General features: G+C 37.7%; 2 protein-coding genes and 1 long non-coding RNA gene across 3 annotated transcripts; 1 reads left to right on the top strand and 2 right to left on the bottom strand.

The window, feature by feature from the left end:
• Window positions 1–3,722: 3,722 nt before the first annotated feature.
• Window positions 3,723–7,576, bottom strand: LOC121649622. Its single transcript, XR_006012139.1, has 2 exons — window positions 7,121–7,576; window positions 3,723–5,369 (listed from the first exon to the last, which is right to left on the bottom strand). It is a non-coding gene; the product is annotated as an uncharacterized LOC121649622 (long non-coding RNA).
• A 2,320-nt stretch (window positions 7,577–9,896) lies between these two features.
• On the bottom strand, window positions 9,897–12,894 carry ela3l (elastase 3 like). The gene is made up of 8 exons (XM_042000573.1): window positions 12,790–12,894; window positions 12,513–12,601; window positions 12,201–12,298; window positions 11,603–11,731; window positions 11,040–11,176; window positions 10,571–10,716; window positions 10,041–10,193; window positions 9,897–9,941 (listed from the first exon to the last, which is right to left on the bottom strand). The coding sequence occupies exons 1-8, from the start codon at window positions 12,827–12,829 to the stop codon at window positions 9,924–9,926; spliced, it is 810 nt and encodes a 269-aa protein (XP_041856507.1). The 5' UTR covers window positions 12,830–12,894; the 3' UTR covers window positions 9,897–9,923.
• Window positions 12,895–16,331: 3,437 nt separating this feature from the next.
• On the top strand, window positions 16,332–24,375 carry bco2l (beta-carotene 15, 15-dioxygenase 2, like). Its single transcript, XM_042000015.1, has 12 exons — window positions 16,332–16,367; window positions 17,809–17,986; window positions 18,141–18,352; window positions 18,785–18,900; window positions 18,995–19,097; window positions 19,413–19,553; window positions 20,895–21,055; window positions 21,837–22,007; window positions 22,347–22,484; window positions 23,170–23,352; window positions 23,437–23,547; window positions 23,819–24,375. The coding sequence occupies exons 1-12, from the start codon at window positions 16,334–16,336 to the stop codon at window positions 23,933–23,935; spliced, it is 1,665 nt and encodes a 554-aa protein (XP_041855949.1). The 5' UTR covers window positions 16,332–16,333; the 3' UTR covers window positions 23,936–24,375.
• The last annotated feature ends 2,767 nt before the right edge of the window (window positions 24,376–27,142 follow it).

Raw genomic sequence — 27,142 nt, 5'->3', positions numbered from 1 at the left:
GAATTTCTTTACCCATGAGACAAGGCCGTAAGAAAAAACTGCATGCTGGGGATTTTTCAGGCCCTCAGGTATGAGGGTGTATGTGTCCTGCAGGCTGCAGCTACAGAGAACAGGCTACTCTACAAGGTTTCTTTATGTTTTTTATTGGTCAGACACCGCCCCTGTTATGTGAGTGCGCACTGATCAAGATGGGAAAAGCCTGCACTGAATTACTGAATTGATAATTAGCTTTGTAGTACCACTTATCAGGATTGCAAATGTCTGGATTTACTACTGCTTCGTAGTACAAGCCACTGGTCCTAAGTGCTAAAGAAATTAAAGAAAATCCAGGCTGTTATGGAATGCAAAAGCCAACATTTGTGATAGTATTAGGGAGTAGTGATTGATGCAGTGACATCCCAATTTCAATCCCAGATGTTACCATCCAGGCAATGTTTTACTTTGAAAGGTGGAAGATCTGTGGTTATTTCCCCAGGACAACTCCAGATCTCATTCTGCACAGGCTTCATAGACACAGAGTGTGTGTGCTTGACTGCTCTGCCTGCTGCCCAGATCTGTTTCCTAATGAAGGCAAAAATCCTCCACCTTTTATTTATGTATTATTATTATTTTTTTGTATTTTCATTTTTGACATGTAGTGTTCATAGTGTTAAAAACTCAGATTAATGTTGGCAACCGTGTTACAACAGATTCCACAAATCCTACTGATGACTAGTGTGTAGTGTGATGTGGGTTATGCAACCCTCCAGTGGTACAGATGGAGTTGCAGATTACTGACCCTTCGTGCATTTATCAGTAATCTCTCCATTTGTAATATGTGTCCCTTTTGTTATGTAACGCTGTGCTAAACCTATGAGACTTTCCTGACTTTTCTGTTTGAATAAAATAGAAATTTGGAGCTATGCTATATAATCTCAGAGATGGATTGACAGACATGTCCAATATCAGAAAAGCAAGAAGATAAATAATCACTACTCATGATTAACAAAAAGCAAGCAACAAACCCAGGATAGAGGGATCAACAGAAGTGCAAAGATCAGGGAAACAGATGGGTGCTAACTAAATGCCTTGATTTAAAAGTGATATACACAGGATGCAAGATGAAAAATTCCTTCAGTAGTCCCAAGTACGGCATGACTGGCGCTGGTCACTGATGTGAACAAAGAAACAAAGAACAGAAAGAAAGCCAAAGAGACAGAGATCAAGAGAGAAACTGGCAAAAAGGTAAATAAAAGTGAATCAGATCAACAGACTGTGATAGATCTCCCTTTCTAATGAACAGCTTTAAATCAGCAGCCCACCAAAGGCTGCTACCATCTGCTTCATCCTTATCTCACACATGTGTGTACACAGTCTTTATTCCTCTAACACACACTTGCTGAACACACAGCTGTACTTCTACTATGAACAAACATGACACACTTCTTTATCTCATCTAAAGATCTGTGATAAATCCACACATCTTATTTACACCTTCCCTGCAACATGAAGTCCTTACAAAAATTAAATGAGTGAAAATCAATGTCCTGCTTTTATATGGCATTTAAAGGTAAAACATATGTCCAATTTCAAACATTTTAGTAAAAGTTCTGCATCGTTACTATACATTTAATGTACTGAGTCATGCTTAGAAATTTCAGTTTCACACAGAACAGAACAGATGCAAAACATCTTGAGCCTTTCTATGTTTTGTATTGTCTGCTTTTTAATTTTCAGTCCAGGCTTTGTATACATTTTCAGAGGCATATGTTTTTGTGAGCCCAAAGATTTTTATTCAAGTACAAGAAAGGCACCCACCTCAAGGGATGAGCTAGTGATGTGGCTACACAGAACAAGCAAAATGTCTTCAGGCACTTTAGCAGCCTATTGCATAGCCTGTTATTTATTTCTCTTTAGTTATACCTACAAAAATGTCTAAAAGAACAGTTTGTCAGGCACAATATAGTAATTTTGCACATATAAATAACAGATTATTCCCAAAGAACTATTCCTGAAATCTTGCCATTTCTAAACATGCTGTGCAGCATGTCTGTAAAACGATAAGGTGGCAGGCCAAAACAAACAAAACAAAACAAACAAACAAAAAACTCACATAAGTAAATTCTCCAAGTGATGTCCTTTACAGATAAAAACAAATCAAGCAAAGACCTGATACAGGGCCTGAAAGAGGCATCTGTACCTTTAGTTAAAGACATGATAAGAAAGAGGATTCAGGTCGTGAAGAACAAACATTCATATCAAATACCAAGCTTACCAAGTTTAAACTCTGCTTTTGTCTATTAAAATTTATTTCTCATAATCAATGTTTATTTTATTTTAGAGCTGTCAAATGATTAAAAATTTTAATCAGAATAATCACAGCTTTCAAATTAATCATGATTAAAAACCATTCGGGAGTTTTTATATGCCTGAAATTTGCCAGTTTTTACTGTATTGTATCAACAGAACGAGACAATGTTACAAATATTTACTGTTAACTTACCTTCCCTTGGTCAAAAATTGAAATGCAATTTAATACATGGGCTGCAAGGTGGTGTGATGGTTAGCACCACAACCTCACGGCAAGAAGGTCGTTGGTTTGATCCTTTGCTGAGGTAAGGTTCAAACCTAAGGGGTGGTCTTTCTGGGTGGAGTTTGCATGTTCTCCCCATGTACAATGTGTGAGTTATCTCCCAGTACTTCCTCCCACTGTCCAAAGACATGCATGTTAGGTTAATTGGTCACTCTAAATTCTCCCTAGGAGTGTCTGGTTATTTGTATCTCTGTGTTGGCCAAGTGATGGACTGGTGATCTGTCCAGGGTGTACCCTGCCTCTTACCTGCTAAGATGCTGGGAAAGACTCCCACTACCCACGACCTGTAACAGATAAACTGGTACAGATAATGAATGAATGAATAAATGAATAAATACATACATTAGTTAACGCTGTAACATGTTATTTTTGACAGCCCCATATATATATATATATATATATATATATATAGGTAATATGCAAAGAAAAGAGGAACGGCTACAAATTTTTGCTCATTGTTATATATAATGAAAACACGAGTTTGAAAATTATAAGGTATAAAAGTGTGCAAATACAAAAGCTTTATTATTTTCTGTCAGTATTTTTTTCTTTGTGTTTTGATGGTTTTGTTTATTTATTTATATATTGATTGGTTTTCTACTAGGTAGGTAAAGTACAACATAGGATACTCTGTTATCTTCAAGACACGCAACCATGACAGAGTGAAAGAATACCATTGAAAGGGAAATATAAACCCCAACAGTTAATATCATAACTGCTTTTTAGTATGTTTTAAGACATAGACTGTGCACTCTGTATAATTAAGTCACTCATCACTTTGTATCTGCACTTTACACTCTTGTGTTATACAAAACCATTATAACGATGCTGGATTGTGTTACAAGATAAGGATTATGTGCTTGCTGTTGATTACCACCAGGAAGTGGGTCACAGTTGCAGTCAGTGTGTTCACCATTGATTAGCTCAGTGCTGGAGGTCAACCATCAGTTCAATTCAAGCGTTATGGTTCAAAGAAAAAATAGAGTCAATGATGATAATGCACAACAAAATTCCATTGCATTGCGAATGCTGCTTTTCTTTGGTCTTGTAGTCCATGTGTGTAAAAAAGTTGCAAGTTGCCAAACTACAAAGTTATGATTTCAAAGTTTTGTCTGCTCAGCAGTTTAAACAAACAAACACAGACAGGCAGTTGATTGAAATACAGTTTAAATCTTTAATCAATAATTCTTTACAATTTTTATTCGTATTAATTAAGAAGTAAAACAAGAAGTCATTTTAGTACAAATTACTTCCCCGTAAGTGAAAAACAGAAAACTGCTAAGAAAGAAAAAAAATAGATAAATAAATAAATAAAGACTAATCAAAACACAAAAAAAAAAAAAAAAAAAATTATCTTACTGGACTATAGCAAGTTGTTCTGAGAGTTGATTTCAACAGATTTATCCTAAGGAAAACAAAACTTTTCCTTGACAAAGCCCTTTCATTTGTCAAAATAGGATCAGTTGTAAAAGACAAACAAATGTAAATGCAGCGATGTAGCTGCAGCACAGTCACTACCGTAAACACAATACTCACTCAGAACTATAAGACTCTGAACATTCTGATATTTTGCATGATGGCTATCTATAAATATCCCATTCAGTCTACACAGGAGCTGAACAAATAAAAAAGAGGCACAGTGAAACATGAGCAAAACTGTTGCTGTTACACTTTTGCAGTTGCTTTTAATCCTGTGAGAACTGGATTTGAATAAGCAGAAACTTGTGCATCAAATGGGGAAACAGTCAAACGGGTCCCTTGTGCTCTTCTTCTGTTACAAAACATCAAAGCATCCCATTTTCAATTCTTCCTCTTGCACTTTATCATCCTTGTCAAGTATAAAGCAAACTTTATCTCTAGCTGTCTTGACTTAGCTACCTCCTCCAGCTGCATCTCTGCTCTCTCTGTCGCTTTAGGCTGCATGTGCCACTGTCACTAATTCTGCAGTGTGTACAAAGTAAGCTGTATGTCAGCTACATAGCAGCATTTTGTCTTTCCCTCTAAAACATATCTTTCAACTGACTTTGACCCCTCTAAGTCCTTTATTGCACTGCATTGTGCACTTGCTATTTCTCCTCCATGCCCACCCAGCTGTCTTATTTGGAGAGACGAAAAAGAACAGAGCAGAGGAGGATATCATGGTTGGCTTATGGGGAGCAAGCCAAACTGACTGACAGATGGACAGTCCCAGCGACGCACAGCAGAGATAAGAGGATTGGGCCTGCTTGTTGTTGTTGTTGGTCTTGCCCCAAGTCTTAATGCAGTTAGTTTAGTCAAAGCACCACTGAATGGCACAGATGAGATAGGGCTGATGGCAAAAAGCTGTAAACAGTGAGTAACACAAAAAGGAAACAAAAAGGAAAGTAAAAATAATGACTTGTGCAAGTAGCTGCTGGTCCCAATCTACCTTTAATTATTTTGAACCCCCACAGGTAGGCAACGTTGAAGCTTGCCTACATGTCAGGTTTATGTCCTCTAGTCTTAATCAAGCTGCAGTCAGCATGTACTTTTGTTCAGCCCTCTTCTGATCCAGCTCTGCTGTAAAAACAGGCATTTTTTCTTGGTGTGAAGGCACTTTGCAGGCTTTATAGAGGATAACGAAGAGGATGAGGATAAGGACACCCACCACAGAGTTACAAACAATTGCCACAATGGCCCACAAGGACAGGCCCATCCTTAGATCATGCTCCATGGTTGACTGGGATGTAGCGTCTTGAGGGGTCACATCAGACCTCAGAAGTGTGTCTTAGATGAGAAGCCAGGGTAGAGCTTGTTTCTTCACCATTGCAGTTTCTCGCTGAAAACACAAAAACATAATGAATAAAAAATACAGCAGACATAATGAATTGAGATTTTAGGCACACACACACGCCTGTGGCACACTTGGCCACAGTTAACCTGCCTGTCACGTGGGTGGAGTGAGTCCTCTGGTGAGGTTAGCTCAGTAAAGATTACTTTCTCTCTGATGAGTTATTCACTGGGCCAAGGTGTTTTATCCCTGCAGACGCTTTATATGGAACAACCTACATTTTCTACACTCACTGTAAAAGTAGGTTATATTCTCAAAGCTGATTTTGAGAGGCAAAAAAGATATATCAATGTCAAATACAAAGCATTACATTTTTTTTCCTTTTTAGCAGATATATTTTTGTGTTAGTAAAGCTGAGGAAAAGTGTAGAGGAAAATTCATTCTGGGTCACTGATCTTTAGCAATAATATATTTTTTGGGAGAAACGTGGGAATATGGCTGTTTTGAAGCTGATATTTAATGGGTCACTGAGGTGTGCTGGTTTGGGCATTAGCTAGAAGGAGAAAATGACAGAGAGAAAAGTCGGGCTGAGCATGAGATGGCAGGAGCAAATATTTCCCCACTGAAAGTTCAACAGATAAAAAGTCAAGCTTCTCCTCACTTTCACCCCTCTCCCTTTCCTCTAATGCGTTTCTAATGAGACCACATATATGAGACCCTCTCTCCTACTGGGAGCAAAATCACTTCAGACCAAGTCAGCTCCAACTGTAGAGAAGTCATTTCAAAGTTTTCCTTCCCTTTCTAGGCTTTTTATGCACAAGTCAAATAAAGATGGATAGCCAAGGTGGAGTTTGGTGGCAGTGACACATTTGTTCTGTTCTTCAGCTCTCAAAGTTGGTTTCTGTCTCAGCATACGGGTGCCTCTCAGAATGCTGGTTGGAAAATTGCCCTTATAATCTAACTGTGACTAATGTCAATAAAACATTCCTTGCAGTTCTATTGCATATTTCCAAAACATCCTGAGAAACTTGCTATCAGAAGTCAAATAGTCCTACTTATTTCAAAATGGCTAATTAATAATAAAGAATAAATACATAATAAAAAGGAAAAGAAATAAATTATTTGTGTTGCACATTTATGCAGTGTTAAAGAAAGAAGAGTGTCACTTTCAAGAAAATATTATAATAGTTCACAGTTGACAGTTTAAATGTTGTTAAATGTAGTTTGATTGCACTGAATCTTTCTACTCAATAACAAACATGTCTCAGTCAACCAGCTAGGTGAATAATGAGTTTAGGTTCTACATGTCGATTCAAGCCCAAAAATCTGAAAAACACATGACTACCACCACAGAAACACACACTCCCTGAGGCCACTGTCAATACAAAGATAGTGTCCAGTGTTACGCAATGACTTTGCTCTTGCACTGTTGCAGGAAAAGGTTAAGCTTTAAGTCTGAAACTAGAGACATGCAACACTGAAACACAAGATTATGCGCTTTAGCTTGCATGTGTGCATTTGAGAATGGTTCCTCTGTATGATATAATGGTCTATTGTGTACACATGCAAATAATCTAATGCAAATTATGTACGAAATCCCCATGCGTGTTTATACGAGAAGACAAGTGGGCACTGCGCACAAAGAATCATGTTCACAGACCAGTGCCTACACTGCCACATGGAAAACAGGCAAGAGGTTTTGCATAATGCATCACCTATAAGACGATCAGCATGAGAGGCCCCATTCTCATGTGACTAAACTGCCTCAAAGCACATAAACATTTCATACATCATCTTACCTAACTAGCTCCTCTGATGTCTTTTCTCCATGAACTTAAACTTCTGTATAGGCAACTTATTTTCCCACTTTCAACTAGCAAATCGGTTCGGATAATATTGTCCAAATAAACGCAGATCTTCTGTGACTCCAGCACTTTATGAAGCAAAGAGCTTTCTGCATCCAAGTAAGTCCTAAAACTCAGTTTCCAGCAGCTCAGCATCGGACTTTCGGACTTGACCCAGTATAAACTGGCGGTGCGTCCCGTCGATAGGCGCGCAGGAAGACAGCGCGGAGATGCTGCTGTCATCGCGGCTGCTCATCATCCCCCGCCCCCAATCCTGCTCTCTTCTCCTCCTCTGTCCCTCCCCTCAGTCCGTTACTACTGACTTTCTATTATAAGACACTCTTGGAACATCCTATCAAGTGCTTTTCCTCTTACCTCTGTGAAGCGCAAGTGGTCAGCAACAGCCAAACAATCAGTAACAGTACAGCCTATAAAAGAGAAGGTTTGGTCAGGAAGAACAGAATTTGCTCAAGCAAGAAAATAACAGTTATTCTTACCTCAAAGCATACTCCCATAGATGTGTTTCATTCTTGATACTGGGAATGACAAAATTAGCAATTAGTTTCAGCATTCATTGAATAATTGCTACCTATAATGAATAATGTCATGCATAGACTACAGTGGGGTGCAAAAGTTTGTAACTGCAACCCTTTAATGCATTAGTTAAGGATAGGCTACTTCAGTGTTCATTTACAGGCTTTTAAAATAAGTGTTACTAAAATATCCTTGTTGAATTCTAAAGAGCTCATGGAAGAGCCAGACAGAGTTGTATTTCCAACCTTTTCTTTCATTAAAAACAAGTTGCACATAGCTGAGCAGCTGCTACACAAGCTTCTCCTCTTATCCTCATTGGTATTCAGCACAACAGCAGGGTGTCCCTGAGGAATTCTGCTCAGTGTCCCTTTCAATGTTTCTATATGTGCATGATCATTCATCTATCTTTGTAAGCACCTATTTTAGTTTGACACTTTAGAAGGGGTGATGTTTCTTTTTGGAAAGTGAAAACATTTTCAGGCAGTTTGTTAGAACTTTCTAAAACTTTGACTGTTTAGGTTAGAATAAGAATAAGGTTGGTGTCAATGTGTCCCCACAAAGACTGGAAAACATGCCTGTGTAGGGTGCAAATACTGTGACCCAGAGTTCAGGCAGAAACAAAGACTTCTTTTAGGCCTTGCTGTGACCCTCGCCAACTGCTTTCTAGAGAAGTCTACTGGAAAACACACCCTAACAGATGAAAGAGGCATTTATAAATTGCAGCTTATGCTTGCAATATTTCCGTGACTGAATCATTTGAATTAAATATGAATGTAGTGACTGACAATGTAATATCTGCCCAATGATATAGAGACCTAATATATGTAATTAAATGCAGCACTTAATATGCAATTAAAATGGAAACCTAGGAGTTACCAGAGTATATTGTATTTTAATTTTTTATGAATGCCAGTTATGCAATGTCATTTGCAATCACTGCATTAATCATAGTGTGACAACTTATTAACCAGTCAGTCAATATAATGACTCTAGGAGCAGGTCTGTGTCATGTTTAACTCTCAAACTGGGATTAATTTAATTTGTAACCCATTTACTTATTAACTGAACTTTACTTGTTTTGATATATATATATATATATATATATATATATATATATATATATATATATATATATATTTATACATAGGTTGATTCAAGAGCTGATTTGATGGAATAGTCATCACAGGAATCACATCAGTGATATGAAATTATATCTAGCTTGAGAATACCATCCCTTACCTTCAAACTGCTCATAATGTACCATTCAGACACACATATATGGAGCATGCACTCTATATGTATATATATATATATATATATATATATTTATATAAACTCACAAGTCATTATTACTTTTTTTTTAGGACATTTCACGCCTGAACACTGTATCTCATGTCAGCAAAGATGTTGTCATGCCTCCTGAACATTAGAAGTATGTGTTTCCATGTTTAAAGAGCTTAGGAGAGAGAAAGACATAAGAATGAAACAGATAGGAAAGCAGAGAGAGGCAATTTCAGTATTTTATCATCCTTTTCACCCCACTTACTCTTTAATTCACATCTCATTATAGCATGGAGAGAGAGAGAGAGAGAAATCTGTAAATGTTCATTTCAACATTGTCATTCAGGCTTTTTCACTTTCAGATCATATGTTATCAAGAAGAAATATTTTTCTCAGCGGGAGTATATGATGGGTTTCATAAACCATTACACTGACGATATGAGGGGGAAAAAAGACACATGGTGTCAGTTTAATACATTGTTATTAGTTACATATCTCACATTTCTTTATGGTGAACAAAGCTTCTACTCTTATCATAAAGCATGAAAAGCAGCATTACATGACAAATCCTCTGATGGTTTTGTTTGAATGTTTGAATTTTTTTATTTTATTTTTTTTCTATTTGATATATATCACATTTGCTTACTGACGATGCACAGAAACATTAGCACAAAATCCAGATTTGGGAAGCTGTCAGAAATAGTTTTCTAGCATGAGTGTGTGAGGACACCTGCTGGACTATTAGTGATAGTGTTTCAGATTCCAACAAGCAAGACCGTGGTCAAATCACTTGATGTAATAAGAGAAAGGCTCAAGACTCAACATTTTTTTTATTGGGGAAAGTTAGTAGGATCTTAGTTTGCATCATTGTGATGGGTAGAAAAAAATCACATCAAAGTCAAGACATAAGCAGTTTGTTTGACCTTTTTATTGAAATATAACCTTAGTTGCTCATCATAACCTGCAAGAACAAGGACAAATTGTATTGAGTAAGTTACAAAGCTGAGGAAAGTAAAGGTGTTTCTTCACAAAATAATTTTATCATTTTTGTGTCCTTTACCTGGTCAATCCAGTCATTGAAAGCAGACACTCTGGTGAACACGGTGGGCTTCTTTATGAAGTTGCAACCAAGGCCAGACACAAAGCTGGCAATGCCATGGACTTCCCAGACACCCGCATCATTTTTGCAGTTCAGAGGGCCACCAGAGTCACCCTGGTTAAAGACAGAGACGAAGAGGGTAATCGTTTATTCAGTTTAAAGAGCACACAGCAGACTAGCAAGCCACAACTGTGAATATTTTTGCTAATATAAGTGTTTTTTAAAGTATATTATGGATACAAGGAAAATTGGTTATGTGTGTTGGCAGCAGGGCAACAACTGAGTTTGATGGAGGAGAATTTTATTCCTTGAATATATATTCATTTAGACACAGTTTTGCATTTGAATTCAATTTTGCCTCAGTTGCATAGCCATGTACAGAGTAGCAAACATCTATCAGAGAAAAAAAAAACACTAAATACATATAACTGGAAAAAATGTATAGTCTCTCTCTATATGCACACTTGCAAGCACACAGGGTGTAGACTCACATTGCATCCCGCCACAATTCCATCCCCACCGGCACACACCATGGTGGTCCTGACAGCGATACCCCACCAGTCAGGCTGGGAGCAGGTGGCATGGTCAGCCACAGGCATCAAAGCCTGCTGCAGCATATCAGCAATGGGGCCGCCGGCTAAAACACACAAGCAGAGTCTATTACCATCACACACATACACTTGCCTGCTGTCAAAGCTGCTTTACAGCAGCTCCCCCAGAGCCAAACTCACAGTCTGACCCAAATTTTCAATTTAGGAGTAATCCACCCTCTAAAAAGTACCGGCTAAAAATCTCATGCATGTGATTTTCTTTCCAGCTTTAGAGGTTTTCCTGGGTAACCCCAATCATACACAGTCACACATAAACATTTATAAAGAAGAGCATCAGTAACATGAGGGCATTTTAGAGATCTAATAAATAACCTAAACACAACCCAGGATTGTCTAAGCAATGACTTACTGTACAGCCTGCCCCACCCCGTGATGTAGCAGGGGTAGAGGTTGGTGAGCAGAGTATCAGCAGGAGGAATACATGCCAACTGTACATGATCACTCAAAGTTACAGACTCAGACAACTTAATCAGGGCAATGTCGTTACTGCAAGAAACACAGACAGAAAAACAGAGGTTGAAGAAGCACTGACAGGCCATTTAAAATAATCATCCAGAACCTTAAAGACTAAACAGGAAAATAAGATCAAGCATGTTAGCGCAGTCTGTGTATAATGACGTATATGCACACTGAAAAAGACGATGATCTATTCTCGAAATTGTGAGAAAAGCCTGGCTCCGTTTTCAAAAACAACCAATATGATTGTTATACACACAAAACAGTCTGCTTTAGTACATGAATCTAATTTAATGCAGATATATTTAAAACAAATGAAGAAAGAGATTCAGTGACAAAGACATGAGCTTTGTATTAAGTGACTAAATTGAGGTTTATCCTTATTTGTCTCATTAACAGAGAGAATGTTTATACGTTTATGTTTATGTTTATACTGTGCAGTGGAGGTTATGTTACCCAAAGGCTACGAAGATAGGGTTCCACTTTTCATGGACAACAATCTTCTCAGGCAGAATGGCCTTGGAGCCAGCCTCTTCCTCAACCAGGTTGTGTTTGCCCACAAACACCCTGTAGGAGAGCTTGGTGCTGTGGGAGAGAACAGACTGTTAAGGCCCAAGGCAGCCAGACAGAAGAGTTAGTGCACAATTGAATGATTTGATTAATTCAATCTGATGATTAGATGTGGAGGCAAAAAGAGGAACTGAACTTAACAGTGACTCTAAAGTGCTGTGTAATATTAAAACTTTGTAGAGGTAACCTTTTTGAGCCAGATCTACCATATTGTTTGGGAATGTAATGCTAAAAGTAATTCTGTTTAGCCAGTTTTAATTTAAAGTTTTCAATTGCTTATTTTCTCAGAAAGGATGTAAGGGGGTTAAAGTTTTGGAGTTTGTCCATTCTTTGCTTCTACAAGGGCCAGTAGGACTTTGGCTGTGTAGTGTACAATACAGCAACAATAGGTCTGTGCATATGTAATTTGTAGATGTGTACTGATAGTGTTTTTTTTTATTTTCTTTTTTTGTCTTTGTTTCTTTAGATCCTCATCTGTCCATACTTGATACAATGAGCAGCAGTCATGACCCAGTTGGCGGCAATCAGAGATCCCCCGCAAGTGTGCCTCCACTCACCGTCCCTCTCATACTGCAGAGAGATCTGGAGATGAAAAGTGACAATGTGAAATACAACATGGAGTAGGTTCTGATTTTATTGATAGATGGTATAGTTTGCAAATTTAAGTAAAAATAAAAACATTTCATTGCAGGATTTTCACTAGATACTCAGTTTGATGTCTAATAAGCAGATGCTGAATCCACAGGGTTTGAAAGTGAATATAAAAACACTGACAGATGTGTACATATTAGCATACCTGCCAGGGCCAGCTGTGGGGCTTGGCATCTTCTCCGTTGACCACACGGGAAGTCAGAGGCTCAATGGGTGGAGTGCCACACCCAAGGGCTGGAAAGGGGGGGGGGGGCAGAATTTACTATGACACAAGTGAGAAAACTAGTACTGATTCCCACATCTGAAACAAAAGCCAACATTTCCTTTTTTACAAAAAGGAAAAGGCAGAGGGCTTTCTTCCTGTGTGGTAACGAGCAAACAAACAATTATGCACAGATTTAGAATACACCAGATGTTCTTACCGCTAGCAATAAGCACTGAGGCCAGCACAATGGGAATCATGTTGATTGATGCTTCTGCTGAGGGACAGCAGGACACACACTCTTTTAAACTTTTCACCACAGGCAACTCCTGCTCTGAATTCAACAACACACTCTCCAATTGGTTTGTTATGACCTCCTGGGGGTGTAAATGGACCAATGGCATCAAGGGTCAGTGCATCTGGACAGCTGACAGATCACCCAGGTGTGTTTTCTGAAACATTTCCCATAACCTTCCTGTAGTATTAAGATGTATTGTGTACTTATTAACCATACAGGACGTGTGTTCCTGAGCTTTCATATGAGTATGTACATAGTATGAAAAGGAAGAATGCTGATTTTACACACCACCACATCATTTTTGTGGTTTTTGTGTTTAACTCGCGTTAATGCTCTGCATGATTAAGCCATCTTGTAAGCACCTGAAATTGAATGCTTACATAATTACATGGGAATTCAACATCTGGATACCTGGCGCTGGCCTGTTTTCATAGAAAGAAAGAGTAAAAAAATTGACAAATGTTCTGTCAAATACTCTGACACAGTATCACATGAGGTTTATATAATGACCTGAATGACTAGATTTGAAGGACACAGACTCAACTCTTAAGCTAGGTGTAATGGTGTGCAGGCCTAAGGTGACATTATAAATCTGTCAGTGGCTCATTAACATTACTTGTCACCATAAAGGTAAAAAGTAACCATGCAGGAAAGCAAAAGTAGAAATGCAAAAAGGAAGTGGGAAATGTTTTAATTGAAAATACCTGTAAAGTATGTAATGAGCTTCAACATCCTACAGTCAGTTTAGATAATACATTAACAATTTAGAAATAATTTACCCTATAGGAATACTTTTAACAAACATTGTGTTGCAATAAGAAGAATATAATAAAAATATAAAGAAAATCATCAGTGTTTTAGAATTATTCATGAATTATTTAGTTTCCCAAATCACCACTAGATGGGACAATTTTATCTGCTTTGATACCAAAAAGAGTATATTTTATATAGATATATAAAAAAAGAAGAAGAAAAGAACAAAGCAAAATCCATGCTGTATTTGATTATATTTGGACTGGGATATGTAGTGGAAGTTTATTATCAAAGATCACACAAAAGTGAGACTTCAGAATATCTGTTTTATTGCAATAATCACACAAAATCACACAGAGGCAAACCGACTGGGTGAGTCTTAAGTCAGACTCTAAGACACAGATAGTTATACCCCTGCCCGCATGCAGGCAAGCTGGAAGCGGTTACAAGAAGCAGAATCAACAGGACTTGATCTTCATCTAATTCTGCTTAGAGATAAGGTGAGGGTGCTATTCGCAGAAGTGGAGACATCTCAGTCTGGTTCAAACTAGTAGATACAGCCACCTGCAGTGTTATGGGGAAAACCCAGTCATCAGTGTGCACAAGCATTTCTCCACAACACTCTTCTATCTTATGGAATTAAGCATATGAACTCAGGCTAAATGTAATTTTTACCACTACAGAACCAACGTCCAAGCTCTGCAAAACGAGTCATTTAGAAAAATGGTCTTCAATCTAAAGCTAAGTGGTTTGCAGCAACTAGAAAGGAAGTTGGAGAAAAAAGCTTTGATCCTAAAACTTATAGTTAGATGCCCTCATTCTCCAGAGAAGAACTTTCACACAGAATAACTTATTGCAGCCAAATCTACTTTTAAAGCTGTGTTTCTAAGTTTGTTAGAGATAGTTGCTCATTCATGGGGTAAAGGAAATTCTCAGTGTGATGAAAAACACTTGGAAGGCAACAGTAGAAAGAACTCACAGAACTGCATCTCTGTGGTTTTTCTACATATGTGATATTCATATAATATAATCTAATTTAAACAACTTTTCATACGCATTAGGCATTGTTAAAGTCATGTCATGAGTAAATGCTTCTTTTAACATTTTCTAATGAAAATGATTCATTCATGTGAAACTTACTAAATGACACAAGATAATGAAGTAAGATAAATACTGTACTGATACAACTATACTAATCAACAAAAGTATACAAAAAATACACAGAGGAAGTGAACTCATGCAGTTTTGCTGCGAAATGTAGCAGCCTGACCTGAAATACCACCAAACCTCTTTATTGGGTTCAAAACCTCTGATCTCCCAAATGTGCTCCTTATCACTGAAATATGTTTATATGCAGTCAGAGGCAGCCTGTCATGTTCTCATGGCTGAGCAGGGCAGAACAACTCATCCACTGAAAGCCCTCAGGGGTTTGTAACAGGTACACTTCAGACTTTTTTTTATCAGAACAGCAGCTGAACTCTGAATGACACTACAGTTTATGGTTGGTGTATATTATGTTGAGACAGTAAACACTCTACTGGTCATTTCCATTTTCTATACAGAGTGAAGAAGAAAGATGTTGCAATATGTATAAATATTATTGTGGCACAACTGTGCTATTGGCTGCACCCAGCTGTGTGATTTTCAACTCATTTTCCTTGCATACCTTCACAACTGCTAATGTTTAGCCCATTAAGAAACCACTGAAGTCCATACTATTAAACTTTGTGCCTTTTCAAAAATACAACACACAGCTGTGTTTTCCAGTGGCTGCCTTATTTATCACAGGCTGTGAGCTTTGACCCAGAGGGCTGAAGTAAATCCATCAGCTGTCTGCTGCTGCTGGTTGGCTTTTATCATTAATGCCAATGTTAACAGAAGGCTTTTCCTGCTTTTACGTTTTGATTGTGCATATGTTTACTTCATTTTGATGTCCTTGTTCCCTGCATTTCTAACTCAGTGAATCTTATGCCTTTTATAACACAAGATTGGGAAGTACTAATTTAATTAAATTGTAGAAGAACATCATGACTCAACTAGTCTTGTGCATACTTGCCAAGTTACTATTTCTTTCATGCTGAGTAGAAGCAGAGGAGCAATGGGGGAGGGTGTGGTGTGTTTCACAACATACAGTGAGATAATATGTTTTACTGCTTGATTATGATGAACTAAAATGATTTTTGCTTCTGTTTAGGTGACAAACAGGATAATTAATAGATTAAGACTTACAACATATTTTTGTAATGATATCTAGAACCAATTTTCCTTTTGTACTAGCATACTTACCAAAGTAAAATGCAATGGAACAGAGCATGAAAACATATGATTTTCAGATCAGAACTGGATTAATGCACAAAATGAAATTAAATATTTAATCAGCTGTCAAGGTTTTGTTCTGGAGGTCCATGATTGATGGCAGGAATGACCTCCTGTATCCACCTTGCAGAATACTTGAAGAGGCCAGTGCTGCAGTGTAGACAAACTTACATCTTTTAATATACATATATATATAAACTGCAGTTACATCAGTGCCAGTTCTTTTCCTTCTGTTCCAATGAAGCATTTATACAATGCACACAACCCACGTTTTACTGTTGGGTTGTCATGTGCCCTGTAACATCTCTTTCATTTGAGAGTAAAGGTTCAAAGGTTTGTCTTACAGCTTGTATAAATACTGTGCGCTCCTCCAATCAAATCCACAGAACAAGCAGCCATGTCCACGACCACAGTGCCACAGACACAAAGCTGTGAGTAGACACTTTTTTTCTGATAGGTGGTATGATGATTAGTACATATGTACACATCTGAAAAAAACAGTAAATTGCCACTGAAGTAAATTCCATTGTATTGCAAGCTGTTCTTAATCTTTTAAAAAGGGGTTGTTGCATGATAATCAAAATATCTTATTCCTTTGAGTGAAGTAAATTTGGACTCATTTGGAATAAACTAATTCAAAATCTAATATAGGTTACAAACCAGACAAGGAATTTCTTCCATCATTGTATGTTGATGTTTCATCTTTAAACCGATTCAACAGTTCTTTATAAAACACAGTAAAGACTGGGTTTTCACGTGCTCCAGTGAGTCATTGTGGTATTTTCTTGCATTTCAAAATCACTCAAAATCAGAGCTGAATTTATAATAGGACATGTTGGCAGTCTCCATTATTCCTTCTCCATGGACTCTTTCTGAATCAGAGTTGGTAGAAGAATTTTCACAATGCCTCATTATCAGTTTTTAGTGGTTCTCAGCTGTTCACCAAAAAGAACTGCTGACAATTTTCTGCAGTTAAAATGAAAAATACAGAAATGAAAGGATATGCATGATCATGACCATGAATTCCAATGAGGTATTCTTGCTTCATGAATTAGACACCCCCTTCCCATAAAAAAAGAAAACTAAGACCCAAAAACAGCAATACCCAAAGTTATTTTTGATAGCAGTTCTAAGCTTGTCAGTGTTGCTGTTTTATTTACAAGAGATTGCATTTTGACTGCAGCTGTACGAAACTACTGAACTACCAATTTCAAAATGACTGCATACATTCAGGTATTATTTATAATTCTGCAGTTATCACATTTAATACTCAAGTCCAACATTGTAAGAGACTGTTAAAACCCACAGCAATTATATATCTCATGCATATTCCCATTTTATGGTCTATTTTACCTGTGTTGTGGGAATGAACAAAACCTCGGTTGGTCACAATAACAATTCACACTGTAGAGAAAAAACGATACTCCAGTCCCAGTTCATAGAGCTTCACATTGGACCTTGGTGGTTTGCATTTGCTAATCACATAAAGCTCATTCATATTTTACAGTCCTGATGTTGTAAAAAGATATGAAGTAATGAACAAGACTTGGTTATTGAATAACAGAGAAGACAGCAGGTAGTCCAGGTGGCATTCATGATCCTAAAAACAAAAAAAAAAAGTTCTCAGAGACCCTGTACACCAAGAAGTCAGATCCATGTGGATGAATCAAGAATTCTCATGTGTTTTTAAGGAAGATGTTCTGCCATTTCCCTATCCACACTTCAACTTTTCACAGCTATAAACATCACAGCAACACAGTCTGGGGCCAAGTATTCTGCATGTTGACATTATACTCTCTCCGTCCTCATATTTTCCATTGTACATTCAATAACTCCCCCCACCCCTCTTGTCTCTCCACTCTCTTCTCTTAGTATCCAGCAGACAGAAATGCCCACAAGCCAGTGGGCTTGAGACCATGGCACCTTTGGTTACCTCTGTGGAGGAAACCCCGGAACCCATCCCCACTACCACCAAGGGAATTATTCCGACATGGATCAATGGGAGCTTCCTTAGAAATGGTCCAGGGAAATTTGAATTTGGGAATGACAAGTAATTGATGAACACCCCCCCCCCCCCCTCGCCAAAAAATAAATAAATAAATAAATAAAACTCCCTCTTTTCCCACAGTGCTACTTTCAGATCCTCTTCTTTAACATTCACAGACAACCTGGTGAGAAATTAAAAACCTTTCTTCTTTGCTCAGGTACAACCACTGGTTTGATGGCATGGCCATGATGCACCGATTTCACATCTATGAGGGCAATGTCACTTACAGCAGCCGCTTCCTAAGAAGTGACTCGTATGTCTGCAACTCAGAGAAGAACCGCATCGTGGTTTCAGAGTTTGGCACATTAGCCATGCCTGATCCCTGCAAGAATATCTTTGCACGCTTCTTTTCACGCTTTCAGATACCAAGTATGCTTTTCTTCTGTATACATTGCACATTTCTGCAGCACTAGCAGTGACAAATGCATTATGAAACCATTTATTTAGGCACAGGTAACAAGACATTTATACTAAATTACCAAAGGCAAAACAGAAATCAGACAAATACTCAGAGAAAAAAAAGAATACAGATGTAGATGTTACTGCTTAGTTTCTCATACCCTTGATTGTATGGGACATATAAAACACTATTGCAGACTGATGTTTTTTTGTTTGTTTTTATTGAGGCAAAGGGAAGTCAAGTCAATATTTGTGTGTACATACTGTGAGGGAAAATCAATTTGAAACATGACATTAAGCTTCTGAAAAATGAAGGTGAAAGAAATTAATTTAAGTGTGTCTGTGAGAAAGACGAGTTTTGCTGAAATGCTTTACGTTTCTGACATCCATATATGTGAACAGAGGCCACGGATAACGCTAGTGTGAACTTTGTCAAGTACAAAGGAGACTATTATGTCAGCACAGAAACCAACTACATGAGAAGAGTGGATCCACAAAGCCTGGAGACCAAGGAGAAGGTAAGCAACTAACATTCAAGTTTCATTTTAAAGCTGAGACTTGAAGCTAAACATCATAAATTTCTACCATATGATTTCTATTGCTTGATTTAAGGTGGATTGGAGTCAGTATATTGCTGTCAATGCAGCTACAGCTCACCCTCACTATGACCGAGAAGGGGCCGCTTACAACATGGGCAATTCCTACGGCACAAGTGGTGAGATTGGCTTTCTGTCAAAATTTCACCTATTGAAAGCTTTCTATAATAAAATTCAGACCTCAGTTTAAGTGCATTAGTCCTGTTGGTTTTCAGATGGATTAAAAAAAAAGTATGTATGTACATATATATATGTGTGTATGTGTGTGTGTGTGTGTGTGTGTGTGTGTGTGTGTGTGTGTGTGTGTGTGTGTGTGTGTGTATCTGTTATAAAATGTTATAAAAGGATCCTACCTTGTATCAGTGTGGCATACCTCATACTATCCCAATAAAGCCAAGGCATGACAACACAATGTGTTTTTGAAATGTCTGAAGGTTTTTTCTACACCATCATTCGTGTGCCACCTCCCATGGAAGGTGCAGCAAAGCTGGACTCAGCAGACCTAAGTGGAGCTGAAGTGATCTGCTCCATCCGTGCAGCTGAAGCCAGAAAACCTTCCTATTTTCACAGCTTTGGTGAGATATACTTGAGCATAACAAGTAGCATCTTCTTTAAGTTCTCTGCCTGCAGGACGTGTACTGAAATTAAATTAATGAATTGCTTCAGACTTTTTGGCCTTTGCCTGGTCTACTGGGATTAATCCACTTCAACTTTTACCCATACTATTGTATAACAATGGATGAGAAGTTTTTCTTCCTTGGCTAAATTTTAAGAACATGACTATCCAGACAGTAAAAATTGTTTATCCGGTAATTCTTTATTTAGATGTAACTGCATATGCCTCTTTATTAATACATCAATTAGAAGTTTTACCATTGCATATAATTAGTAATATTTGGTAGAGCTCTTTGTTGGGGTTCTCATAGAATCTGAGAATAAAATTGTGGCTGAGAGAATTAATCTCTGATACACAAACACATGAACATGGATCTCAGTAAAGTCAGCAGTATCAAAAGCTTAGCGCACAATGTGGAGGCTGGGGTAGTGGATGAAGCTGCGGCAGCATTTCCATGACTCCTGTCAGCAGCATCAAATGTAAATGAGTGGGGTTATAATAGTTGCACCGAACATGATAGGATGTTACAGGTCAGCTGATATCCAAGAAGGCGACAATGTAGCCACTGAAAATCAAGAACCGAGCCTTTGCAAAAGCAAATAAAATTACATTCTTTGACTAATTTAAAACAGCATTGCTCCATTTGGTTTTTCTCCTACACCAGCTCCCTGATCACATCTCTGTCTGTATTTCTGCCAGACCACCCCTATTCTGCCAGACTTCTTGGCACCATTAAATCCCACAACTCAGAAAACATTGTACAGTTATATAAGACCCCTCATGCATTTTCTCAGCATGGGAGTTAATGTTTAGCACCTTTTTCACAGTTTCATGTGCAAAAACAACATTTGGTGTAAAGTTTTCTCTTAGAAGTGTAGAAAAACAAAAGGTTCATCCAGAGACAAGAAAAAATTTAATTTGCAAACTGAATTCACTACCAGCCCTCAAACTGTAGTTGTAATTAAATAACGCCCACAGCTGTGTACATCTTGTAAACCTGCTTCTCTGCTCACATGCAGATTCATAAGTAATGAAAGAAGCTATGTTGACAGGTCACAAGGCCTTGCATTAATTTGCTATGAGTTATTGTATTTTTGCATAATTTAATCACCATTAATTTCCAAAAACTCTTTGAAAGGTACAATAATTAATCATCTAACGATGGCACAGGAGGTCTCTATACAAGTCTAAAAGTACAATTTATTATGGATAATGAACTGTGATGAAAGTATGATGAATAAAGTGTGTCAGTCGTGTTTTTTTTTAATGACATTTCCTCTCATGCGTCTTTCCTCTCTAGTCATGTCAGAGAACTACATTGTGTTTGTTGAGCAGCCAATCAAGCTGGATCTGTTGAAGTTCATGCTGTACAGGATACAAGGGAAGAGCTTTAATAAAATCATGTCCTGGGAGCCTCAGTACGACACCATATTCCACCTGGTCAACAGGCACACAGGCAAGGTGTGTTAAAATAGCTGCGACTGTTTAAATTAAAATTAAAGCCATACAGGTAAAGTTAAAGAAACCTTCTTTCATAAATCTAAGAATATAGTCTAAAACCTGAGCATGATAGATGGAAATACAAAAACAGGAGTCTCACAAACCTGAAGCTTTTGTAGGAAAAATGGAACAGAAAAATCCTATAATAGCAGAACTGGGAAATTCCTAGCTTGTTGTGACTGGCTGTGATTCTTGTCAAAAAGGGTAATGAATGCAAACCTCTCCTGTGCCCCAAGTGTATAAAAATAAATTCCCTATCCTACTTGTGGGATATAAGGACATGTTTTCCTCCCTAAGATGTTATTAGTTCCCAGACTTTTGCATCCAACCATACCTACAGCATACAATAAAGACTGAAGCAGGAAACGCTCAAACATACCGAGCTGCTAAAAAAAAGGGAACAAAAAAGAAAAACTGCATGTTGATCTTTTTCATGCATGATTACATTTTTTCCTTGTTTATTTTGATGAACTCACACTCGGATGGTGTAGACTTTCCTCATACATTGTTACTCACAATTTCTTCGTCTCATTACACAGCACACCCATTAGGCATACAACCCTTCAAAACGTTAAGGTGCTACATTATATTATTGGCATCATTCAGATAGCTTGTCTTCAAACATTAAAAATACCACACCTGCTTCTTCTTGTTTGTGCAAGATCTCCACATCATTTTCTTACTATTTAATGACTCTGAGTCCTCAATCGTTGAAGTTAAATGATGCTGACTGTTCTAACAGGAGAGTGAAGTGAAATTTCGGGCAGCACCAATGTTCACACTGCATCAGATCAACGCCTTTGAGGATAATGGGTTCTTGGTTATGGACATGTGCTGTGGGGATGATGGTGAGCTAATCGGGGACTTCACCCTGGAGAACTTACGACGAGAGTCGGGAGAGGAAATGGACAAGGTAAATACTTTCAGTTTGCCTTCAGTGTGCAGCTCAGATAATTGTGCCGGTGAACATGACTCAGTGAGGGGAAAGGAGGGTTTTGTTTATTTCTTAAGCACAGATCCTTTTTTCTTTTCTTTTTTTTTTTCTTTCACATCCTGGTCTGTGATGCATTAAGCTTATGAAAAAGTTTGTGATTTCAGCAGTGGTGAAATGAATTACTTCAATCAAAACACAGAAGCTTGGTTTTGTGTCAGTATTTTGCAACTGTTTTGTTCCTGATGCTGAATTGCACCTTTAATCCAAATAAGCCACACAAGTTGTAATTTCTCATGTTTGTCTAATTTCCTTTGGCAGTTTTACAACTCATTGTGCATAAACCTCCCAAGGAGATATGTCCTACCTCTGGATGTGGACGAACAAACTCCTCTGGACAAAAACCTTGTCACTCTGCATAACTGTAAAGCCACAGCGATGAAGACAAAACCTGGGGAGGTAGGATTATACAATATTCAGAGCACAATGTGACCATTGCATTTTCATTGTAATATGTTTAACTGTAAAGAATCAAGCATATAATCATGATAAATACAACCAATTTACTCCTACACACTCTGCAATTACTCAGCATGATGAGATGCTGAAGTTACTTTCTGAAAAAGACAGTAATTTCCTGACTTAAAGTAGATAGATAAAAATACTGTCCTGCAGGCAGGTGAACAATTGGCATTTAATAGCTTATGTGTGGCCCACACACATACTGGACGTCCATCGTGTTCTTATGGCACAATAAAGCTGAAACACTAAGAGAAAAAGGTGATGGTTTAGTTGTCATGACTACCTTATTGGCATTGTGCTCAGTCTTACTTGTGTTATGTACAAGAGCTGAAAACAGCTGTAAAAGTGCTCCTACCTGCCACAGTCACTGAAAACAGAATACCTGTGGAAAAATTTTGATTTTTTTAATTGATTTTTATTTACTTTTCAAAATATATTAGATTATTCAGCCTGAATAAAAGAATAGTAAGGACCCTATGCAAGTATCTATTTTCTTTTGGCCATGAAAGACAGAATTGATTCTTCGCAGCCACAGCACAGCAGTTTCAGTTAATTAGAGTTGTTGGTCGACATCAATTTTTGCCAAAAATTTACTCCTCTGTGTTAAATCTTGACCCAACAGGTTTACTTGATCCATGAAGAGCTTCACACTGATGAGCTGCTGCAGTACGGTGGCCTTGAGTTCCCTCAAATCAATTATGACAAGTACAATGCCAGACCTTATCGCTACTTCTATGCGTGTGGCTTTGGACATGTCTTCGCTGACTCTCTGCTCAAGATGGATGTCAACACCAAGGAGCTTAAGGTTCCTAATCAATAAAATATTTAGTTTATTGTTAACTGGGTTTGGTATTAGCACATCAAAGCTTGTGGAATGTCCCATGTCTAGGTGTGGCGCTATCCTGGCTTGTACCCATCTGAGCCTGTCTTCATTGCTTCGCCTGACGCGGTTGAGGAAGATGATGGAGTGGTCCTGTCAGTCATCATCACACCTAGAAAAGTAATTCAACAACACATAAACTGCATATGCAAAAATGTAGAATCACTATTTTTACTTTGAGTACTGACATCATGGTATTGTGGTCCGTGAGATTTATCTAGTAGAAGTATACAGAGCAAAGATAGAGCTTATATTTGCTTTTAGTATGCTTGAGCACTATAATATTATGCATGGGAAAGATTAATTCTTTGTTTTTGCTATCATCACAGCGAGAGTTGCTCTGTGACCTTGTTAACATAACACATTAAATGTCCTCTGCATCTGTTCCCAGGAAAAAAGTACCTTCCTACTTGTTCTGGATGCAAAGACCTTTACTGAGTTGGGCAGAGCTGAGGTCCCTGTCAACATCCCCTATGGGACTCATGGAGTGTTTAACAGTATGGGCTAAATTTGCTGCTGTTTGCAAGTCTGTGGCAAATTGCTGAGACTGAACCAGCAGCCAGCCACTTTATCCACACAATAGAACCCGTATTTTGATGTCATTGCCTATAACAGTCCTGTTCTGTAAAAGACAGAGGGTGAGAAATAAGACAAGGACGAACTGTAAACTCTTGTGATTTATTTGTGCCTCTTTGAAATGAATTGATGCATTTCTTCACTGTGTGCTGGCATAACATTTGGAAAGATGGCAATCTTTTGGAGATTAACAAGACAGTGAGCCCACCATAGCAACAGCATGCTGATAAAGTTTTTCCTATATGCTCTTTCGAGAATTTGAAATACCTTTTTACACAGTGGGCTGAGCACCATGTTGATTGTACACACCTGAAAGGGCTTATATTTTAGGTGGAGAACAATACATTAAAATCAATAAACACGTTGAAATAAAATATGTTTCCCATTTTTCTGGTAAAAGTGTTTTTGCATCATCACACCACTGGAAATGCTATACTACCCCAGAGGACAAAACACCACTTAGGATACATAAAAATGCATCAAAGGAAATTCAATTTCTGTCAAAGTAATGTGATAGAAATGGACAGCGTCTGAAATGCCTGGAAAACAAATGGATCCAACTGGTCGATAGTCTCCAGAGAGTCTAGTGGAGGTCACATCATGATTTCGTGTTGTCCACTCAAAACAATTTAAAACAAAGTTGTCATAAAAAACTGACATTTAGAAACTTGTGTATGAACAAAAGGAGTGTGTTGTTTCATGGTTTTGATCTGTGAGCTGGACATAACACACTGTATCCATCCTTAATGTGAAGCTATTCTAGCTGCTCTTGTCTCTACTGTCTCCAGGAGGGATTTCGTTAATGATGTTGTCATAAAATTCAGATCAAAACCTTCTGCTTTGATTTGAATGGACTGATTTTAAGTAACTTTGAGTTGTGAACCTGTTAGAAGCTTTTCATATGAAAACAAAGAGGTTTCAAATATTGTATGTCTCAGAGATAAAAGTAAATTATGATTTAAGTAGCTCAAATGTCGGTTTTGATCAAGATCATGGACGTTGTAGATATTAAAGTCCCAAACTAAAGTGAAATATGATTAAAGGGTGCACACAAGGAATGTTTCATTTTTAGCCTCACTTGTTACTCCAAACTAAATAAAACATTAATAAACAGACCTATTATGTAATGTTTATATTAATTTAAACACTACATTATAATTCTATTATCTTGGGGATAAAACTAAACTAATGTTTTGTCTTGTTTTTGGCTCAACTTTTACTATATCACCTAATAAAGATGCTATACAGGTCTACCAAGCTACACCTTAATTAGCCCGTAATTCCTAATCTAATTAGTCATGGTCAGTTTCTGTGTATGCTTGCATTGTGACGTATTTGTGTGTGTGTGTAGGTGTGTGTGCATATATAGTCAGGTTCATCAGTAGTGTTTCCAATGGGTGTGACCAGCAGAGAAATATGCATTAACCTTTGCTCTCAAAGAATTCTCCTGTTAATCTGCAAGTCAGCTTTTTTTCTTCCCCTGCAACGCCTTAGCAGTGTTGGCTTGTGTAATAATTTAAAATAAATGGTGGTTGAGACACTAAGCATGAGGATCAGTAGTTTATTCAAGGTGTTTGTTTGGGTAATTACAACTTTGATGGCTAAATTAGTTGGACTCATTTGGGTCAAGCTTTAACAGTGATAAAGCATACTGCTTATATTTTTCATGAAAACACACCCACTATAACTCAATATTCCTTCTATGCAAGATTGCTTGTCACACTTTCAAGGTGACAGTTTCAGACTGTCTAAGCTCTTATTTGACCCACTACAGTAATCCTGAGCTTGCTCTTGAGACCCCCTGCTGTCCCACTCAACACAAGTTACTGCAGTGAGTCTTAACTTTGACTGTTATCTGTATCATTATTTCATATCCCATGAATTCATAATGATATCATCTATATTCACCATATTAGACATGCTTCTTAAAAAACAGCAAGTGATTCCTCTCAGTGGTGAGAACAATGCCTTCAAAATCCAGATTTGTCATCGCCTTCTGTCATGGTTTTGAGCCATCTTATGGGAGCACAGTTATCTGGCATATAGATTATGCACATCTCTGTGTGCATCCGTCTACAGTGTGGACTCTTCAGTGCACATAAGTACTGTATATGCTTATTAATGAGAGAACATTCAAGTAAGGAAACATGCAAATGTGTTTCTCTTGGGCCCTCTCTAATTGTACATGTGAAAAAGCTGCAGATGCTTTATGAAGTCAGAATGGAGCAATTAAATACCCACAGAGGTGGTGAATCATGCAATGTCAACAAGAATAAAAACCTAACCTCTGATCTGACAAGAACAAAAAATGCTTGGAGAGTTTATCTATATTGCACTGTTGTGAATAGACGTAATGTGCTGCTTCAGTAAGAATTTACAATGCAATATTTTTTTTAATGTTCATTTCATGACTTTTTTCTTATGCATTTCTTCTTCACTCTGAGCCATTTTCCACTGTAAACTTGGTACATTTTATACCAATGATCTTCAGTATGAAATTACTTCAACAACTCTTTGTTTTCTGCCACAATATGAGAATGCATTTTGTCTCATATTTCAAATGGTTGCTTGAATTGAAAAAGGTTGCCTTTTTAGGTGGAAATATAGATTTTTTTTTTATTGAAAACAACTCACGGATAGTCTATACAATCCTCTATATAGGCAGCAATAATTCATGATGGTTAGAGGATAATTGTGATGGTGCATGATCCTATAGTGTCCTCATAATTCAGTGACTTCAAACTCAAGGGACAAAAACAAGCCAGGGCCAATATAGGCAGAATGAGGCTGTTGCTGCCATTATAATGGTGAGCTCTTTTCCCTCTTGGACTAACGCCTGGGCTGACAGTCAAACGTCATTATGAGCCAGTGGCCATGCAGTTTGTCACTGTCACAACATCTGAATGGAGACTTTGTTTTTAAGATTTGAGAAGATTTATGACATTCTGGGCACTATTTAAGCGATGATGCACAACAAAGTCATTTTGCTTGATGTGAAGCCACTTTGACAAATGGCAGATTCTGCTAGTTGTGTGTTAAGCTATTTCCACCGAGCACAATTTGGGCCTATGATACAAGACATTGTATTATTTTTTTTTTATTTTCAATTTGGGGAAACACAAATGAAGTGTTATGAGTT

This window comes from Melanotaenia boesemani, chromosome 11 (assembly GCF_017639745.1).
Source record: "Melanotaenia boesemani isolate fMelBoe1 chromosome 11, fMelBoe1.pri, whole genome shotgun sequence".
Lineage (NCBI taxonomy): Eukaryota > Metazoa > Chordata > Actinopteri > Atheriniformes > Melanotaeniidae > Melanotaenia > Melanotaenia boesemani.
The sequence above is the reverse complement of the archived record's forward strand: the minus strand, read 5'-3'. Positions and strand labels throughout refer to the sequence as shown.

What these genes read in the sequence shown, in the direction of transcription:
- ela3l (XM_042000573.1), bottom strand. Translation starts at nt 12,829, where the DNA reads ATGATTCCCATTGTGCTGGCCTCAGTGCTTATTGCTAGCG. An exon ending in CCCACAGCTGGCCCTGGCAG is followed by an intron (nt 12,299 to 12,512) that starts GTATGCTAATAT and finishes TTTCATCTCCAG; the next exon opens with ATCTCTCTGCAGTATGAGAG. An exon ending in GAATTGTGGCGGGATGCAAT is followed by an intron (nt 10,194 to 10,570) that starts GTGAGTCTACAC and finishes GTCTTTAACCAG; the next exon opens with GGTGACTCTGGTGGCCCTCT.
- bco2l (XM_042000015.1), top strand. Translation starts at nt 16,334, where the DNA reads ATGTCCACGACCACAGTGCCACAGACACAAAGCT. An exon ending in TTTGAATTTGGGAATGACAA is followed by an intron (nt 17,987 to 18,140) that starts GTAATTGATGAA and finishes TTCTTTGCTCAG; the next exon opens with GTACAACCACTGGTTTGATG. An exon ending in TGAAGACAAAACCTGGGGAG is followed by an intron (nt 22,485 to 23,169) that starts GTAGGATTATAC and finishes TTGACCCAACAG; the next exon opens with GTTTACTTGATCCATGAAGA.